Genomic DNA, 14,425 nt, shown 5'->3' with positions numbered 1-14,425 from the left:
TTATCGAGCGAGGTGTACATGTTACTTGATGTGCAAAGAGATTTATTAATTTGGTATTTTGTAGGTTCAATTAACAAATGAATTCAATTAAGGACGGTATCTATGTGGCCAGTGACAGATATTTTATAGTTCTATCACACCGAAACTCTACACCTTGACACGGCAGCTTTATACCCAACCCGCTAAAATATTTTACATGGGGGTGTACTTTCCTTTAATCGGGTATTGACATTTTGACATGAGTAAAAGAGGGGGATTTGTTGATATCCTTAGAACTCGTGTCGTCTTAGTCAAAATAATGTACATTTCAGGAAAATGGCTAGGAATACGAGGCGAAATGATGCAGCAGAACTTCGGAAATCATTATTAGAATGTCCAGTTTGTCTCCTTGAATTTGATGAAACCGACCAAAAGCCGAGATTACTGCCCTGTCTTCATGCTGTCTGTGACCGGTGTCTTCATTTACTTCGTGAGAATGGCCGTATTCAGTGTCCTAAATGTAGATCGGAACATCCAGTGGAACAGAACTTTGCAAACATTCCTTTTGACAGAACCAGACGATCTTTAGCAACATTTGTCAAAGTCGACCTGAATTTTGAAATAACTTGTGAGAATTGTGAAAACCGAAACAAAGCAACACATAGATGTCGTGAATGCGAAATATTTTTCTGCGAAGACTGTGTTAACGCTCATCAGCGGATACGAAGTTTTAGAAGAAGACACACGGTATTTAGCCTCCAAAGGAGTCAAAACGAAGAATACACCGTTTCGGATTTCGCTAGTCAACAATTTTGTGAAGACCACGAAGATCAAAAGTTATCTTTCTATTGCTGCGGACTCAGGTGTGGAACACCTATATGCCAAACCTGCTATACCTTAAGGCACAGTCAGGGGTCAGACCACGACGTAAGAGATATTGGGGAAGTATACGAAACCGAAAAATTGAAGTTGATGGATTTAAGTGGGTCTGTGGAGAACCGAGCCAAAGAAGCTGAACGTATTGAAGTAACTGTTAAACAGGCCCAACGAGAGCTAACAGACAACACACAGAAAGCTATTAGTACTGTCAACGAAACATTCGCTAGCTGTATCCGAATTCTAGAACGGCGCCAAAAGCATCACATACAGACTATTCGGGAAAAATTTGATCAGAAGCACAAGATGTTAGAGGAACAAAAACATCAGCTGTTCTCCTACACAGACTGTATCAGGTCTGATAATGACTTCTTCAGACAGACACTGACTGCGGAAAACAAAGCAGGGTTTCTCACAATAGCACCTTCCATTGCCCAAAAGTTCAAGCTCCTGCGTGACCAATCAATCGATAAATATCCGATCCAAACTGCACACATAACATTTGAAAAGAAAAATATGATTGCTGATTTTACCACCTGCGTGCAAACGCTAGGTGATGTAATGGCAAGTTTGATTTGTGTTCCAAATACGAAGATGTCGGTACCTTCCGCTCCTCGACGAAATGCCGACTACAGCATCGAAGTACATCTCTTTGACAAAGACCACAATGTTGTTACACTAGATAACGAAAACGTCACAGTCACAGTCAAATCTCCCAACGGTGACGTCACTCTGGCTACCTGCGTCAAAAGGGACAATATATACATTTTACCATGGAGACCGCTATTGGAAGGCAATCATATTGTTACCAGTCTTGTTTTTAATGGAAAAACGGAGCTTGCACGGCAGGAGGTGAATGTTGGTAAGAGTATAACATTTGAAGTCTTCTTAATGTATTGTAATTCAAAATATACTAGTTTTATAAGGGCGCTATTGTAATCCGGTTGTCCGTCCGTCTGTCTGTTTTATTTTTATGCTACACAAACATGATGTTTCCCCATGCATCCATGTTCTGCTTGGTAATTTTCGATCGGATTCAAAATGGCTGCTAATCAACCATCTTTGATTCTTAACATTGGACATTTTAATTTTGATTTTAACTAGTTAATGTTTTGTCAAGAAATTATGAAGCAATGTTGGTCACAATACTGAGAAGTCAACTGATCGAAGGTCAGAGTTAAGTGACCAAATCGGATGGCCAATCGGTCTAAATATGAAATATTTGAACGTTTATTTCTGCAAATTGTATTTTGACGGGAACATCAGATTTTGATTAAAATTTACCAGGTGTACAAAGAGGAAAGATCAGTATACCATATTCAGTAGTTAGTTTATTGCAATCCGTGTCCATTGCGAATCAGTCTTCAAGTTATAGCTTCGAATCAGTCTTCAAGTTAAATGCTTTTTAGATCAAAGAATTAATATTAAGCAGTATCATCAGCGGCCAAATTGATGTTGGAATTGATGACACATTAGCAAAAAATGTTCAGGAACATGTGACTTGTAGTTTAATGTGAATGTAACACTATAATTATATTTACCCTTAACGGTCATACAAACAGCCGAGTCTACGTGTTGGTCCTCTAGTTTCAATTAATCTTTCTTTTCAACTAATCTATCATAAATATTTATTTTCAATTTTACATGATCTTTTCAGTTCAATTGTCATTTGGTTGTGAAAAAACCTTTATATTTAACAAATATTACAGTTATCCGCGTTAAATATACCTAAAAGATTTAATCATTATTAGGAAACTGAACATCGTGACCACCTCTCGCATATGTCCAATCTAAAATAGGATTTTAGGTCATCGAGTTCAAGCGAGTTTGAAACATTACATTTGTACGGTGATGGTAATAATTAGATGCTTGAATACGGGATAAATACATCGTACCAATCTTTCAGATTGCGATCCGGCAGAGAAAAGCCCAGCGGTAGCAACGCTGCACAGTATATTCCCTAATGTCTCCATAGATGGAATCGTTAGTTGTCTGCTGGCAGAGGGAGGAGATGTGGAAAAGGCAAAGGCTATTTTGATACAAGTGACAAGTGAACACACAAGCAAAAAGGTAAAGTGCAGATAATATAACTTTCTGATAGTGTGAATCTCCTCTTTCTTCATCATGGCAAAAAAGATTTACAATAACACAGGTGAATGATGTGTAGTTTCTGTGTCACCTGCCGAAGGGTATAAAATTATTGCTTTCCACACTTTATTTAACAACCGAGAGTTTATCGAAATTAAAGCCCCCTCACGCAGTTCTGTCGTGCTACGTTCTTCTTACCTCCTTATCGATATATTTAACTTTAATTCTTGAGTACAATTTTGTACAGTTCGTCATTGCATAATTTAAATCGAAAGTGTGGATTAAAAATGTTACATTTTTACGTGTAATCTGCAGTCTATAGAGAAGGTTATGTTTGGTTTGGTTTGGTTTGGTTTATTTTGTTTAACGTCCTATTAACAGCTAAGGTCATTCAAGGATGGCCTCCCGTGCGTGCGACATGCATGCGTGTGGTGAGTGCGTATGTGTGTTTTGGGATGCTGCGGTATGTTCGTGTTAAGTCTCCTTGTGATAGGCCGGAAGTTTTACCGATCTGTAGTGCTACCTCACTGAAGCATACTGCCGAAGACACCCAGCAGCACACCCCACCCGGTCACATTATACTGACAATGGGCGAACAATTCGTCCCACTCCTAATATGCTGAGCGCTAAGCAGGAGTAGCAACTACAATTTTAATGACTCTGGTATGTCTCGGCAAGGGGAGAGAACTCAAAGTCTTCCTCACAGGGGTGAACGCTCAACTGAAGACCAAAAGTGATGCATTGTCAAGGGAGACATTAGGAAGAAGAAAGTTGTTCAGAAAGAAGAGAAAAGATAAGATCACAAATTTAGTCGCCTCTTACGATCATGCAATGGGGGCAGCAGGTACAATTCTTAGGCCCTACCTGCAGGGCAAAGGAGGTTATGAACATAGTTTCTATGTTATTGACATTTGATTATTTACAGACAATTCTCCAACCAATGTTTTTTTTTTACATTGATATTCTTTTATTGATTTGTGGACCCTTCTTTGGTTTGAAGTTTAAGTTTTTCCTTTTGCGATCGTCGTGTTAAAGAGGCATTCCTTCGTTCGCATACCAGAAACATGATTAATTTCTATTGATGAAATCTATGTCCGAACGATGATCATATCAGTGGTTGTGCCTACATATAAAGAAATCAACGCCGAAGTGTACAGGGAAAAGGCGAATCGTATACATACCGTATGTCTTTGCGTAATTAGTGATACTTCGGGTCGAATTAAGAATTTTCAGGACTTCATTTAACTTTTACTACTTTAGAAAAATACATATTTTCCAGTAAGTCTAATCTTGATGACTTAAACTTAATTCAATCAAAAGAATGCCCTTTTAAAGTGATGTTTAGGAATAAGACTTCACCCATCGAAGGTCCGTAAACCATTTAAAAGTACAAGTTAATCACAATTAAGCTTTACTTCTGTTTTGTTTCAGGTTATCAGCAGAAGAAACAGCACGAAGAGGTGATATCACCAGACCGATATCGTTCACTAACCCTTACCCTGAGTTTCCTCTGCCCCTGACACCACACTTGAACAGTCTGACCAGACAACTGTCAAAATGCCTAAGTCTGGTGTCAAGGCAAGAGAAAAATCGTGCTATATTGTTGAGCGGGGGTATTGTCATAATGTCGTTTGTCTGTCTGTCTGTCTGTCTGTCCTTCTATCCATAATTGTTCATAATTATGAACGCAACCCCTGAATTTTATGATTTGTCTGCCGGTCCAACTATCAATAACTGTTCATAGTTGTGAAGCAACCCCTAAATTTCGTAATGGATTTCGGTAAAAGCGATGGCGAGGAATTGAATGAGATAGACATCAGTTTTTGTTGCTAAAGTTTTATGGCCATTGACCCTTTTGTCTGCATCACTATGTACACTTTGTGAAAGCAACATCTTGTGGATTTCGATGAAGTAAGAATAAAGAAAAAAACTTTAGGGGAAGAGATGCACGAGGAAAAGAATTTTGGATTGGACCACTATAACTTGTGTGGCATTGTGAATGCAGACATAGATTGAGTTATGCCACTTACTACGTGGATTTCATGTTGACAGAAGAGTATTTTGTGTATTTTCTCTGTTATTGATGTTGTTCTCAATTATAAGATAAGACTTAACAATGTCCTAGTAATTTGATATGCGATTCACTTTTTCCGTACCGCTGACCAATATAGAAAACAAAGATATGTGCGTCTTTCTCTTTCCTGTTGTATAAGTTGACAAACTATGATGACTGTATTCAAACGTTGATTTGTTTGGTTGTTAAATGATTTTTCCGGTCAGGTCACATGTACCTATATCCCATCGGCTTAATAGTTGATAATTCACGCAAAAGTTACTTGTATGAAAAATATAGTGGTTTGCTCCACGCGGAAATTGTAACACTCAAAACGTAGTTTGCAAATTTTTTATTTCATTTTTTTTTTAGTATTTTTTTATTTAAAGATATCTATCAATTTATTGGTTTGAATATGATAAACATGCTAATTATGTATAATCTTTTATCAATTGTAATATTTTAATACATTTCCAAAGTTGTTATTTTTGCATATTAATTAGCGAGATTTCACCTAAGGTCATACCCTTGCACTCAAATTGAGTTTGAGAAGAACACATTGGTGCAAAACAGGTAGGTGTATCCTCTTCATATTTTTTTCTATGCTTTTATCTATTTTTCCAAAGCTACAAAAAACACTCGATAAAGCTCATGTTCTTGTACCGTTTGAAAAATAAATAACCCGTGTGGAGAAATACCATATACAACAGCCACTTGCTGGGTAACCTCTATTTATCAAATAAGTTCAATTATTTGGTATGCCACGGACACGTGTTATATCAAATTATTCATCGGGTATAATTTCATATGACATAGACACGTGTTTACGATTCTGTTTTTCACACAACTCATATTTATGATCATTTTAGTGAAAATGCGCACATCAATTTAAAAAAAGACGCGAATTTCGAGTCGAACGGCACGTGGTATTACATTGTGACGTCACAATTGTGTTATTCCAAATATTCCATAGTAGAGAAGATCAGTTACTTGAATCAATTGTCGAGTGCCATAACGAAGAAGTAACCCATTAGGTATGACGATTTCGAGATTAATATTGTTTACGTCATTTAGATTTACACTGGTATATTTCGCATTCTATTTTCATAATTCGTTTGATCTGATGCGTTTGAACAAATCATCACGATTGTTATATGCGTTTCTGTTAGTTAAGAGAATGGGTTTTATTTTATTTTTTTGACAAATCATCCATCAAAGACACTATTGAAAGTCGTGATTAAAGAACTATCTTTCCTGGACGACTTCTTCCTCCAGTTTAAAATTTGTGATGGAACTGTGGTTGTAAGTATCACAAATGACGTCGTCTTACATTTTGGTCCGTGTATTTTATGACAGTTATGCCCCTTCTCCTACAATATCTTTGTAAACCTTACCTTATCCGGACAACTCTTATCAATTCATAATTAATATATGTATATATTTTTATTTTGAAAATTCCCAACTATACATCCGCTTTAATAGGTAGATATAGCAAATCATCTTTAAACTAGAATCAATGTGTTAATTAAGTTCACCATTTCTATATTTGCATAACATATGTACTAGAGACAGGAATTTTGCGATAGGTTTGGTTTTGGGCCTCATTTTCCCAGTTTGTAACAGGAATTTCTTCGCGTTATCCTAACAGGAAACACAGCTGCTATGCAAAATATGATATATTGTATTGATACCTAATATCTAATAAATAGATGGTATAGCCTATTCTATCATAAATTTACACTCTCCGTTGTACTCGGCCTAATCTATCCTGAGTTAAAACATACCATTCTACTCAGCTTATTCTAATTTTAGTTTACACTCGCCACTCAAATCAGTCTATTCTTCCAAAGTTTACACTCACCATTCAATTTGGCCTATTCTATCCTAATTTAACACTCACCATTCAGACCGACCTTTTCTAATCTTAGTTTACAATCGCCATTTAACTCAGCCTATTCTATCCTAAGTTTGCACTCACCATTCAATTCAATCTATTCTATCTAAAGTCTACACTCGCCATTCAACTCGGCCTATTCTATCTTTAGTGTACACTCATCTTTCAACTCAGCCTAAGCCTATATCATCCTAAGTTTACACTCACCTTTCAACTCAGCCTATTATATCCTAAGTTAACACTAACCAGATTTAAATATAGCAAATAAATGTATTCCTGTGTTCTAAAACAATATATATCAATAAAGATATTTAAAAAATAAAATGTTTGTACATGTTCATATTTTCCCAAAAAATACACAATTTCCTTGTTCCGACTTGCGCTTCTCGCGGTAGTTATCGCCCCTGAAATTTAGCCATCTTTTGTTGTGAGAGGTAGCGTGCACACCCTGGGGGTAGGATTTAAATCAGTAGCTAACTGTGATTATGCTGCCACATTTCTAATTTAAGCCGAGCTGCAATGTGGAAACAAGACATTTTATTAATTTGGTCAAAGTTTCACTACCACATAGGAAAATATATGAATATTAGAACAAACGTGATCTCACCAATGTCCCGAAGTCGTGACTGGCTCCGGAATAAAATTCGCTCTCGTCATTTTGTGAACGTCCAAACCAAATAGAACGAGTCGTATGGAGGGTTAAAAGGGACATAATTATATGTTTAACTTTTCTTGTTTGTTTAACCATTTAACTTATTGTTTTGATTATTGTTCCTTTATCTTTTATTTTTTCATTTCTTTATTTTTACATCGTGATAAGTGTTGATATTAAATTTCTTTTATTCAGAGGTAGATAGTTTGTGTTTCTTTGTTTCATATTCCTATTGCTGCAGACTGATGCTATAAACTAAGTAAAATTGTGTTTAACAATTTTAGATATTAGTCGACTATTTCTATTTTGTGACCAAAAACTTTTATTTAATATGTCATTTTTTCAGTTTCTGCTTGATAGTTTTATGGTTTTCAAATTTAGTGGTTTAATATCGCATTTTCTTCTTTTCCTATTTGGTTATTTAAGTATATTTTGTTTCACAACAACAATGTAAGTGTTTCAGAATTATGTCCCAAAAAACCCTTGGTGCATTTTTTCAACTATTCTAACACCAGGGGGCAGTAAAATCTAAACATAAATATATAATCACGGGGCGCTCCCCAACAACCACCGACTGGTAACTTCATATTATGATTTTATCAAAACGGTTAAATCCTAGGCATTGTGCTTATTAGATATGTAATTATTAGTATTGAGACACCGTTTGTGTACCCATAAAATGTTTCTTTTTGACGATTTTTCCGTGTCGTTTTACGACATCGCTCAACTTTTGTGACGGAAGTGGGTCAATCAGCTGTTCATCTTTTCGATAACAAATCTAATCTCTTATGGAGTCGTAGGTTTCCAGTAGGTTTCCTAGGTCTAGTATAAATGTTACGTGTTCATTCACGTTTTAGAGACAGGCGACGTTTAAATATGTAATATTTTTAAAATGTCTTTATTGTTTGTTTGTTTAATGAAATTGCTGTCGTTAGTTTATGCTTTGATGTCTTGATCAGCTGATATTTGTTTATGTTGTGGCGCAAAGACATTTCGAGAATCATATCTCGTACACATTAGCTAAGTACGATGACACGAACTTTCAAGGAACTACGTATACTGTACATGTACTTCAGTACACTAGCAGTATATTAAATAATTCTTTTTCAGTAATAGAAGTTTTTTTCTCAAATTCTTAATGAAATATAGATATGTTCTAATTAATGCTTTAAATTTTGACAGTGTCAAATTATATCATCTGTTGCATTGATCAGGGACATATATATTATACGTCCCTGCATTGATTAACAAATGAAATAAGTTTTCAAATATATTTAAACCCTTCACTTTTATGCACCAAAGAAAGCAATATGCAAGAAAGCTGTTCTGACAAATTTTAAGCTAAAATATTGTCAATTATTATGTTGCATTAGGAAAAATTGTGTTGCTTTGGGTGTATAGAAAGATGTCATACATTTTTTTTTATCTTTTAAAATTAAATCAATTTCAATTTATTACAAAAAATTATTAGATAGAAAATTATTTGACAAAATCAAAGAGTTACCAGGTTTTAGCTATCACAATTTTACAAAATAGTTTACTTTGAAATTTCATGAATTAGTAAATTTTCAAATATCTATAAGTTGCTTTATTATCAATTCCATATCAACATATTTCAACCCTTCGCTTACAAGTGCCAAAGAAAACCATGTGCGAGAAACCTGTTCTGAGAAAATTTTACTAAAATTATGTTGATTGTTATATCACATAAGTTAATTAACTAATTTAGGGTGTGGAACCATGTTGTAGTTTTGTCTTTTGAGTTTGTAATCAGTTTCAACTTATCACAAAAGGTATAATAGAAAACTACTTGTCAAAATTAAAGAATTGCTAATATTTTGTTAGCACTATTTAAAAAAAAAAGGTTTTTCTCCAAACTTTCATCTGCGCATAGGTAGCAAGTGGTAAATTTTGAAATATCTTTGCTTTAAATATCATTCCAACATATTTCAACCTTTCGCTTACATATACCAAAGAAAACAATGTGCAAGACACCAATTCTGACAAATTTATACTTAAGTTTTTGGAACTATTATGTATTTACTGTGTTCCACTATGTTAAATTCAATGTTGGGGAACAAAGTAGTTGTTTTTTTTTATCTTTTGAATTTAAACTTTACTTATATAAAGGTATTATAGAAAATTATTTGACAAATTCAAACAATGACCAGGATTTAATGATAACCATTCTACAAGATAGTCTTCTTCATAATGTCATCTCCACACAGGTGAAACACAGTAACACTACAGTAGGACTAGTGTACATGTAAATAGTTTATATGTTTCCTTTTTTTAGGCCAACACCACCATATGCAAACATTTACATTAGGAAGGGTGTTACAAATTGTTGGCCAAAGACTGCAGTTAATTTCCCTCTATATTCTACTGAAGAAACAAATTCAGGATTTTGAAACTTTACATAAAATCTGGTTTTAATTTCATATTGTAGAACTATTTTCTCAATATCAAACTATTTTGATATTGGGATAACACCATTTTCTTTTATTTTCACATCTTTTACAATTGCAACTGTAACAAATAAAAATTAAAAAGTTTTAAACAGGTACTGAAATTGCAGGCCTTAGACCGCAAGTAATTATCCTCTATGTTCTACTTAAAAAAAAAATTCATTAAAATGTTTTTGAGACTGCATAAAATATGGTTTTCATTTCATTTTGTAGAAGTACTCTCTCAATTTCAAGCCATTTAGATATTAAGAAACAAATTTTCCACAATTTTCACTTCTTTGGTACTATTGCCACTGTAAGATAGTTAATTATTTATTATTGAGTGGCCGAGTGGTTAAGGTGTCATGACACTTAATATCACTAGCTATCCACCTCTGGGTTGCTAGTTCGAAACCTACGTTGGAAGTTAACTGGCCATGGTACTGACCGTAGGCCGGTAGTGTTTCTCCTGGTACTCCGGCTTTCCTCCACCTCTAAACCTGACACGTCCTTAAATGAACTTAGCAGTTAATAGGACGTTAAACCAAATACACCAAGTATATTAGTATTATATATATAGAAGAAGTATAGTTTGAACAGTTATCCTGCAGAAGAAAATGGAAGCTGACAATCAGTCCGGTATGTGCTGTCATGGTTATGTCTTTGGACAAGACCACTTTACCCTTTTTGTTCTGGATGGCATGCAATGGGCCTCTTGTATGTTGTTCTGTCAGGTAGTCACCAACTACTACAAGGAGACCCAGCCTCAGACTTAAAGATGCTACTTATTTTTTAGAATCTTGGCAAACTGGTCTACACTGCTACCTTACAAGAAGTTTAAATCATTTATTTGAAAAGAAAATATTATTTATTTTGCTTGGTAAGCTCCATTTCCTGGATGGCTTGTGGACAGACAGGTCTCCTGCATGTTGTTCAGAGGTAGTCACTAACTACTACAAGGAGACCCTGCCTCAAACTGACTCAGCTGGCTATTCAAAGGGTGATAAACAAAGCTAACAAATAACAAAGCAAATATATATAAGAGTAAGAGATAATTTGCCACTTAATTTTCAGAAACTCCAGGGCAAACTGGTGTACACTGCTACCTGATAAAAGGTTGAAAAAGTTTTTTAAAAATAAAAATATTATTTATTATGCATTATTAAGCTTCCTTTACATGAATTATTGGTCAAATTCACATAAATAATTTAAAACTTGCTAATTACTTAATTTTCATCTGTGATAGAAAAAGGGAGATAACTCGCTCACCTGTTCTTGATATTAAATTACATGGGTAATAAGATATTTCCCTAAAGTTATATTCATGATCGATCAATTATCGATATGATGATGATTGATAATGAACTTATTAGTGATTCCCAACACTACTGAAGAAGTTTTCGAATAAAAAAAATTAGACAATCTCCCAATTTGCTTGACACGGACCGCTGAGAAAGACGCTTGATACTGACTTTGAACTATGGGGAAAGTCCCGAAATGAAATTTACAATTTAATATATTGCAATATTCGGCAAAATCATCGGTTGATGGAAGTCTAACCGTTAACATATCGAAGTCTTGGAACTGGCAGTACGGGCGCTGTATGATCAATCTAATTAAAATCTAGATGGTCATTATCACTACACGTTTCTCATGTAACGTAGTGAGAATGACCATCTAGATTTTAATTAGATTGCTGTATGATATGCGGAACTACGAAAACCAGTCTAGTACTTCGAGCTCTTGGCCTACTGCCTGTGCCATTCAACCGGAGCAGACACGAAAAAAACGGGCTCGGTGTCGTAAACACTTTTTTTAAACTAGGATTTTATCATCTGAGGATATAATATTGATATTATTTCGAATATTAAGGATGAAAAGCAGTGAGTGTTATAATTTAGGGCCAAAGCTTAATCCAAACAATGATGAAGTGTTTCAGTCGGGCATTGGTAGGAATTTGAGAGTCACTGTTGCCATGGCTGCTGTAGGGAGTAATCCTTACTTCCGAAGCGATTGATTTGAGCACCCTCTGGCGATAGAATGAAGATGAAAAATTGCATAAGGGTTTTTTGGGACATAATTCTAACTTTCTATTTCTTACTTTTTCCCCTTTCTTTCTCTCTTCATTTTTAGTTTTCATCTTTCATGTAACATGTTTTAGCAAAAATAGTTATTTTACAAGTTGTAATATTGGAGAACTTTAAAGTTTAAATATAAAATCTTAACAACAGTATAAAAAAAACAAAAACAAAAAAACAAAATGCACAATTGAAGATAAAATGTTAAAATAAAGAGTTTTGAATTCAAAAAAGTAATAACGTAAAATGAAGCATTAAAATTGTGAGAAATAAATCAGTAATGACAAATAATGAGAAGTTGCAAATAGAAAAGTAAAAAAAAGTAAGAAAAAAGATTGAAAATAGTATGTTTGACTTATGTCCCTTTTAACCCTCCATAGAGTCGCGTTCAAACATCTTTATCTTACAACAACTGGAGTATATCTAAACGTACACGGTGCTTTTTCGAAGGTGTCAGTTTTCGATAATCTTCCTATTGGTTTGTTCTCTCTAAATAAGATGTTTATATAACTGCATTTAGTGTAAAAGATGCGTCACGCTAGTCTGGAAAACATCAAACATGTTTACCCGATTCAACATAGTGTTTGGCATCGCTAGGCGGAAAACCGGCAGTATATATATTTTTTGAATAGATAGCATTAGGAGACTAAATCGGAAATCGCGTATTGGAAACAAGCAAATGATGGTTTTCCCTATTTCCAAAAAAGTCCCGAGTCAGATCACAACTATAGACAGATAAAAAATAAACTAAGCCATTGTGGAAGTATCATTTATACATGTTTGTGTATATTTGTGTAACGATAGGAGTTGTGATGATACTACCACAGACTCATTATCTCAAGGGTGTGACCCATGTGATGATGACGGCGGCCAGTATATTTAAGCCTATTGGGAAAACATTATATATAATTTTGTAGTTATATTAGCCAGGCGTGAACACAGAAACACCCAGTGTATAACAACTGTCAGCAGGTCAGTGATAAACGTACACACAGGGACCATACATATACATGGCGTGTCCCTGTCTTGTTCAACAGCGATCAATTTACGAGTCGAATATGATAGGCAGTATATCGTCTTTCTACGATATATAATTTATCCAACGCTTGAAATATTGACCTCCAAATATCAAAAATTTAAGATATATAGGAAAGTTACGATCATATGGAACAATATCTCAATTTGCCGGTGCTTTTTAATCCGAATGGAATCAACCGTAATAACAATGATACATACTTTTAAAGGAATTTTAAACGAGTTCCGGTGTAGTACGTCATTATTTCTATTGATGTGGCCATTACCATCTTAATTAATGAGACAGTTAACAGCCACAAATTAAAAAAAAACACTTGTTCATATTGATGAAAAATCTACAAGGAAGACAACTCTTAAAGCCGTGTCAGTTAGCATGCAGCCTTAACAAGATAATAAAATTTAACTGTTCAAATTAATATTATTATTGATCAATAAAAATATAAACCAATTATTTGGTCAACGGAAGAGCTGTACGATCTATTTAAACTGTCCCGATCGTCCCTGATCGATATCAGTCAATAACAATATCACGTCCAAGTGTTTACTTACTAGTTAAGCGGAATTAGGAGTGTAAGAGGAGAGTTTGTTTATAAAGGTGTGTCTCATCATCAACAGATACTTCTTTACACTGGTGGCAATCTACATAATCCGTCGTGACGTCAGGGACATTTGTTACCGTAGCGTGTGAACAGGTGTATGAAGAACAAATTAATTGATTCCTGTGTTGATCTAGATCTATTGTTAAATATTTGTAGACCTCAGACAAACCCCGGTCCTGTCGGAACACAAATCTGATCATTTCAAGTCTATTGTATTTTGTACCTACAATAATATTCCAGCCCTAGCGCAACATTTAATATCTTTATCTTTTTCGCTCCCATCCCCTCCAGCCACACCCCCCCCCCCCCCCCCCCCCCCCCCCCCCGGGAAACCTTCACACCAAACCAAATCCAATGATGATATACTGTTTGTGATCCTAACACCAACTAGCGTGTGCCCATTGTTGAGGACGAGACGATGGTTGTGAAGACGTGAGGCCATAGTTTTGAGGACATGGTGATTGTGATGACACGAGACCACGGTTGAAAGGACATGGTAGTTGTGAGGATACGAGAGCATAGTTGTGAGGACCAGGTAGCTGTGAGAACACTAGACCATTGTTGTTTCGGGACCTGGTTGTTGTGAGGACACGAGACCCTCACGATACCAACGTTGTGTTGGGACCTGGTGGCTATGAGGACACGAGACCATTGTTGTGAGGACCTGGTGGGTGTTAGGACACGAGACCATAGGTTTGTGGACCGGGTGGGTGTCAAAAGATCA

At 35.3% G+C, this 14,425-nt stretch overlaps 1 protein-coding gene across 1 annotated transcript; it reads left to right on the top strand.

The window, feature by feature from the left end:
- The first annotated feature begins 315 nt into the window (after window positions 1–315).
- On the top strand, window positions 316–4,463 carry LOC117320915 (E3 ubiquitin-protein ligase TRIM56-like). The gene is made up of 3 exons (XM_033875396.1): window positions 316–1,717; window positions 2,762–2,905; window positions 4,375–4,463. Exons 1-3 carry the CDS (start codon window positions 316–318, stop codon window positions 4,461–4,463), a joined length of 1,635 nt encoding a protein of 544 aa, XP_033731287.1.
- The last annotated feature ends 9,962 nt before the right edge of the window (window positions 4,464–14,425 follow it).

This window comes from Pecten maximus, unplaced genomic scaffold, assembly GCF_902652985.1.
Source record: "Pecten maximus unplaced genomic scaffold, xPecMax1.1, whole genome shotgun sequence".
NCBI lineage: Eukaryota > Metazoa > Mollusca > Bivalvia > Pectinida > Pectinidae > Pecten > Pecten maximus.
Note: the sequence above shows the minus strand (reverse complement) of the source record. Positions and strands in the feature narration are given on the sequence as shown.

Bases quoted from the DNA above. Each gene is read 5' to 3' on its own strand.
- LOC117320915 (XM_033875396.1), top strand. From the start codon at position 316: ATGGCTAGGAATACGAGGCGAAATGATGCAGCAGAACTTCGGAAATCA. The intron at 1,718-2,761 runs GTAAGAGTATAA...CCAATCTTTCAG, and splicing joins ACGGCAGGAGGTGAATGTTG to ATTGCGATCCGGCAGAGAAA. The intron at 2,906-4,374 runs GTGAACACACAA...GTTTTGTTTCAG, and splicing joins TATTTTGATACAAGTGACAA to GTTATCAGCAGAAGAAACAG.